Source organism: Bidens hawaiensis, unplaced genomic scaffold (assembly GCF_021521415.1).
Source record: "Bidens hawaiensis isolate Kalapana, Puna unplaced genomic scaffold, B.hawaiensis_p1.1 tig00000536_1, whole genome shotgun sequence".
In the NCBI taxonomy this organism is placed as follows: domain Eukaryota; kingdom Viridiplantae; phylum Streptophyta; class Magnoliopsida; order Asterales; family Asteraceae; genus Bidens; species Bidens hawaiensis.
The window spans coordinates 2,525,260-2,532,350 of NW_027491034.1; the positions used below are offsets into that span (position 1 = coordinate 2,525,260).

The window sequence follows — 7,091 nt, forward strand, 5'->3', positions numbered from 1 at the left end:
TCTGTTATGATCAAAATATTGTTTGAACAAAACAGCATTACAGATTTCATCAGCAACAGCATTCAAGCAACTCATGTAAACATTCAATTTATCGGTTCCAACATTCAACCTAGCATCTAAATATCATTTTAACATAAAATTCATGATTCAAACTCATCAATTTCATACCATATAATGTTCAATTCCCAACCTAGACATCAAAGATTTCATCAAGAGTCGAATTAAACATAAACCATTGAAATCTAACATATCTAAATCGATTACCAACAACATACAAACATCCCACGATAACAATCGACATCAGCAGCTGAGTTTGGATTGAGGTTTAGGTATGGTCGAGCATAAGAAAGTCGAAAAAATGAATGTTTCATACCTAGGATCGTTGGAATCGAAGCAAGGATCGCGAATACGAACTCGGTTCTTGGATTGGAGATGGTTTGTGGGTGATTAGAGGCTGCAAGTCGATCGAACGGCAGGGAGAGGCGTGAGTTTGCTGCTGTAGATCGAACAGCAGGGAGAGGCGTGAGAGAGTGAGGCTGAGAAATGAAACCCTAGAAATCCAATTCTCCGCTTTTTTTAGAGAAACAAAATCAGAGAAATGGAAATGGTTTATTTCCATTTCTCACCTCTTTCTATCATAAACAAACAAGAGAATTCTTTCCAATTCCATTTCTCACCCCTCAATTCCCTCTACCAAACACCCCCTTAGGCTACAAGTATGGAAAGCCAAAACTTGTAGTATATATGGAATAAAGACAGTTAAGATATATAATAACAAGCTGTTTATATCTATGTACGTAGTTAGTTACAATTCTGATCATAGTCTAACAAGTTTAGGTAAGCTAGCTGTATATATATATCGAGTTATGGTATAACACTGCTGAGCTACTTATAGTAAAAGTGTGTAGAGGTATCCGACTAGCTTATTGTGTTATAATCTTACTAGCATTTCGGGATTTGAACGCTCTCTCCCCTCCACATTAAATTAGTGGTGTGCCATGTCTATGAACAAAGTTAATTATCAGAAAAGTGAATACGGTATTAAATCTACCAAACACAAATCTGACCGCATCATGAAATCACACCGCATCAGCTACAACGTGGTGTTTCCTTCATCGCATCACTCCTAATGTACGCATGTTTAAACCAAGGCAGTGGGTGTTGGTGATGGACGCGATAGTGTTGGCGAGGGTGGAAGTATTGGTGACGGCAAGACAAACAGTGGTTACAGTATCTGTTGTTTAATTTGAGTTGACCGAAATAAACACATTTGCAAAATTCTCCTTACATCATAATCAAGAAGAAGTAGCAAGAACAATTATTTTATGATTTAAGTCTGGTCTCATAACATCACCATAAGGGAAGCGGGTTGAAATTCTAGACTAGTTTCTTCTTTCGGAAGAAACGAGTCAAGTACCATAGTTGTGCACTTGATGCCAAAATGCAAATACCCAATGATGAGATACTGTACCGTGCCACCCGAGATTTGGTCGTCTCACTCACATCCCTCATCTTTGCCTCTCTGCATAACCAACAATGTAAACAACACAAATAATGAACTTATGATTAAGATACACATACACACGACACTAACGCATTATCAAAGATGGAACCTCAACCCATTTACATACATACATGTCGATTTGGGTTGAGTATTTATGTAAAACCCAAATGCAATTAGCAAAAATAAAGTAAATATGTCAAAACGTTTTGAATTTCATCTGTCCCATTCTGTATTTTTAGAAAGCTTTAATCAAAGATTCTTTAATAGCTAATGTATTCTGAAATAACAAATCCATTTGAAAATTAATTAGACAAATAAGCATGACTCGTTTTTGTCAACCTGTTTGACATACTAACCAACCCACCCATATATATCGGATTATCGACAACTCTACAGATTGACACGGTTGCACTAATCACCTGCGCATGAGATCAAAAAAATTATTCTGAATGGCCTCTACCACTTCTTTAAGCTTTCTCAACTCGAGTTCAACACCCTGCGGAGAAATTCAATCAAAATTTCAGCATATAATTTGACACATGAGTGTTATACAATGTGAAATTATCGTCAAACTCTTAATAATATCCTTTAATAAAGATAATTAGAAGAATGCCACAGTAACTAACAATGTATGCAGAATAAGCCTTTTGTCGAATTTTAATATAAATTAAAAACCATATTAAAAATTTAATTAATTGTGATCAAAAGTTAATACTGACCTCAATTTTTTCTTTTCTAGCAACTGACTCCCAATCCTTCGCTGCAACTCCTATTTTCCAGTCAATAGTAACAACTAATTTACCATCCTCATCAGAGTGGTCGGATGAGAAACATATACGATACAACCCAGACTCAGTTGATGTGAATGCGAGTGTACCATGCGTTACGTTTTCCTTATGGTGAATAATGTTCCCATAAGGTGATGTAACCTGCAAGAGTAACAAAATCCATGATTAGACTTCATTTTCTAGTCCAGTAAACGAATCAAACAAACACAAACTAAGGGTTGTCTATGTTAATTTGTTTTGCTTTAACCTTATAACAAACAAATAAACGAACACAAACAGGCAAACAGAAGGATTTTCATCTTTGTGTTCGTTTACAATCGTTCGTCTATATTTTAAACAAACATAAACCAACAAAAATAAACAATTACTAAACAATGTCCAAAATAAAGTCTAAATAGCATCAGCATCGCATGATAACATGCCCAACAGTTTAAAAGTAAGCGAGATATTTGTTCTTTCAACTTTGGCCACCAATCTTTTATGCTTTTACATGTTGGCCACAAAATGTTTTTACAAATCAATCACAAAAATTTTTTTCGCTTTTAACACAACACTTTTCCACCTTCAACTTTACAAGATCATTAATTTTCCCCTTTTAGCCTCAAAACTCTTATATGCTTCCGAGTTTCAACTTAACCACAAAACATTTTGCTTTTTTTTTAAAAAAAAATAAATAAATAAATAAATATGCATTTTTCATCATAAATATTATGAAGAATCCACAAAAAAATATATAAGTACTTAGTATAATTATCTGAACATTGTTGACACAATTATCATAAACATAATTAACACAAATACTATGAAGTTTGTTACGCTTTAACGCAAACTCTTGGTCAAAATTGAAAACTAAAACCAATAAAATAAAAATATAACATATAAAAGCCGAGGCAACACAAATAAAAATATTACCAAACGTTCACAAACATAAACAAACGAACACAACCTCTGTTCATATTTGTTCGTTTACCAACTCCACCCCGAACGAATCACAAACTGTTGGCTGTTGGGTAGTTTACAACCCTACATCCAATTATTAAACCTCTAAATCTGCTCAAACCCTAATTTCCCAAGTGAAAGTATAAATAAAACAGATCTAAACATTCATCACCTAAAACCTCATAATTTTATCATCTATAAATTATTAATACCGTGACGGTGATGGTTGAATTGGGAAGACGATAATTTTCGGAGACTACAACGACGTAATCGGTGAGAACGATGACATTGTTGTGAGTTTCCTCCGACACGCACTTGGTTCCCGATTTGGGTAAAGTTAACCATACAGATTCACCATGTTGCACCAGAACTAACACCAACATGAATAATAGTAATCTAGCCATCTTCGATCGATATATATGATTGATCTGTGCTGAAATCAATGTATGGATCGATCGAAGAGTGTGTGTGCAAAGACGTTAATGGTAGTTCCGATCGTTTAGGGTTTTGATGTCGGAAATCTAGATGTGGGGGTGTGGGTGTGGGTGTGGGTGTGGGTGCGGCTGCATGGGCGAAATTGGGGGAATATGAATATAAGGTTATTTTATCATCTTATATAATTATAAAATAATTTATGAAGAAATAAAATATTATTATTATAATCAACCTAATGCGATGTGGGAGAAATTAATTTAATATTTATTATTTAATAAATTGAGATGATTTTGTAGTGTATATACGTTACACAAAATATATTATTTTGTTGTGTACGTTTCTCTATGGAACGTGTAACATTAATAAGGTTTATCGGAAGGCTAGGGGTGAGCAGAAAACCGAATTAATTGAACCGAAACAGAATTAATTGAAAACACCGAACCGAAACATTACCCGGATAAATTTTTGTTTTTTGAAAAACCGAAATTTCGGTTTCGGTTCGGTTTTCCATTTAAAAAAACCGGAAACCAATTAATGGTGTTGAAGATTATGAAGATCGGGATTAAACTTTGAAGATGAACAAGATGATGAATAAGGATTAGAACTAAACCTTTTAGTGTTTTTTGGTTAAGAATTTTGTTGAATTTTAAACTCTATTACTCTATTAACTTTGTATATGTATGGTGCCACATAACATGCGTATAATTTTGTTTTCTGTGTTCAATATATTTGTGGTACTCTAATACACTCTTACAAGCTTAAAATTATCATTTTCATTTTTTAATTTTTGTTGCAATTTCTACACATAATTGAAATAAACCGACTATAACCGAACCGAAACCGAAAATAACCAAAAAACCGAAAAATGAAAAACCAAAAAAACCGAAACCGAACGTTTTTAATTTAAAAACACATTTTTACATAATCAATTTTTTTGTTACTTAACAAAACAAAAAATTGTTTTATAATATAAAAAAAATTTAAAAAAGAAGGAAAAGAAAAACTCTTTAAATAATAAAAAAAAACTTTTTTAATTAATAATGATAATAAAAGATGACAAAATGATAAAATATACACATTAATGTTTAAATTGTATTAATGTAAAACTTGAGGGATGGGGTATGTTTAGTAAAAATGAATGAGTGAGTGTACTTTTAGCAACACCCATAAGGTAATTATGTAATTACATCATAAAGTAATTATATAATTACTCTACTTGATTCTCACGTTTAACACGTTAATTTTATTTGTACGTTAACCTAATTCTTATTTTTATTTCAACCTACTCCACTCTCCCCGCCTACATCTCAGTTCGTCCACTTTCACTAGATCTTTTTTCTCGTTTGTTCTTCCACTTCCATTAGATCTTGACTTAATACGTATTCCCATCTCTGTTCCGAGTACCATACGACCAGCGTCCAACAGGCAACAGCTCCACGGCTCCACCTCCCCATCTTCTCAGAATCAGTCCGTCACCACTCACCTCAGTACCACCTCCAGCCCTCGTCTCAATCATCACCGCAACCCTCGTCAGTCGTCATCAGTTTGAAAGATTGCTTATATTCTAAGTATGTTTGTTTAAGAAGATTGTTTATTTTGAAACAATGGGTTGTGTTTATTTGAACAATGGATTATGTATTATTTGCTTGTATTTAAAACAATTTGTGTTTAGTTTGTTAAATTGGAAAACTTGGATTCTTAAGATGTTATAAGTTTATTTTTAAAATACTTTTTTTTCAGATTTCATATATCCAAAATTTTGGATCCGGATCCGGATAGTGAAATTCACTATCCAAAAGGTCCGGATATCCGAAACTTCAAATATCCGATTTTAAACACCGTATCGAAAACTCGTGACTTAAAGATATTAATATATCCCTCTTATATAAATGGTTTTAAAGAATTAAATATGAAAATGTTAACCTTTGGAAACGTGTTATACAAAAGGGACACTAATTCCGGTTAATAATAAATTTGTTGGGGGGTATGGATTAATCTTGTCGAGGAGGTTAATATAATAAGTTGAAGATTGGTCACCTCAACTTCACTAATTTTTCTAGAGGTGTTTTGGGCTATTGAAACTACCTGTTGGATCCTTGGACTAGGGAAGCTTCCTTTTTTTCAGTTTTACCAATGCTCTTTCAACTCAAAAAAAATAAAAGATGTAAAATCAGTGAAAGATATTTTGGATTGGAAGTCAACTTGGCTGGAAATGGATTTTGAAATAGAATCCCTTCCTCTTTGAACAAACTGCAAGAATGGGAGTTGTACAAAGCTTATTAATAACTACTCACACGAAAGTCGTGTCTGACTCTTGGTCTTAGCTGGGAGATCAATCAGGTTTCTTCCCCGTTAAGTCGGTTAAAAATCTTTTAACTTCAAGCAGGGATAGTAGCCTTAGTTATGTTATGAAGTGGTGTAAATGGGTCTCATTAGCATTCAGAAATAGATAGAATTCCTACCAAAAAGGATCTTATCAGCAAGAATATCTCCTTCCAGGACTCTTTATGTGTGCTCTGCAATATTATGCAATATCAAGCAGGAGTCTTTTGAACACGTCTACACTAGCTGCTTAGTGTCCAGGGGTGATTATGATGCTTTGATTGCTTGGTTCAAGACTTCGTCCTTCTTCGCATTTTCTGTTCAAGATCTTTTAAAAGTTCATAACCATGTGGGTGTAGGTAATAAGGATGTTATTGTTGTCGTTACTGCTGCTTGTTGTTGTTGGAAGATCCAAGACATTATTTGGGACATTAGATCCTATAGTTTTCTTTGGTTCAAGCATAGATCTAATTGCATGTCAACAAGTTTGTCAAATTGGCAAAAGTTTTCTTTGACACAGTCATATTTTGTTCTTTTGACCTCCTCCGGGTTGTGGAGGCAGGTTGTGGCTTTAGCATTTGTTTATTAAAGTTGACAGTTTGAAAAAAAAATGTTACACAAACGAAACAAATAGATTATATCAATTGTATGTTCTAATTATCTCAAAGGAAGATAATTGTCCTCTAGATTTGAGCCAAAGGAACAAGGACGTCCGAATGTCTTCAGCAATAGCATCGAACTTCAAATTTGTACAACTGGAACACTTTTTTATTTCTGGCTCTTCAAATGTTCCATGATGATGACAAAAATATAGCTTGCATTAGTTTTTTAAACTCTAAACTCCCATTTAATGTGTGATGATAGGGTTATTAAGCACGAAGTATGTTTTCTGATAATTTTAAAGGTAAATGATAATCACTGGAATTTCATGTAAATATAAAGGATAAAAAATGCAATTTACTTATAATATAATTAACCAACCAACCTACCAAATAAGATTCTTGCATATGAATATACATATCAATGTCTTGTAGGCCATGTGTAATGCGCTTGACCACCAAGTGATCATCCAAGGTTTCACTTGGTCACACTACTATCAAGGT

The 7,091-nt window shown here is 33.6% G+C and overlaps 1 protein-coding gene across 1 annotated transcript; it reads right to left on the minus strand.

Moving 5' to 3' along the window:
* Nucleotides 1-1,377: 1,377 nt before the first annotated feature.
* On the minus strand, nucleotides 1,378-5,182 carry LOC143635107 (transmembrane emp24 domain-containing protein p24delta4-like). The gene is made up of 5 exons (XM_077103007.1): nucleotides 5,071-5,182; nucleotides 3,444-3,664; nucleotides 2,224-2,433; nucleotides 1,924-2,000; nucleotides 1,378-1,522 (listed from the first exon to the last, which is right to left on the minus strand). Exons 1-5 carry the CDS (start codon nucleotides 5,180-5,182, stop codon nucleotides 1,378-1,380), a joined length of 765 nt encoding a protein of 254 aa, XP_076959122.1.
* Nucleotides 5,183-7,091: the final 1,909 nt, after the last annotated feature.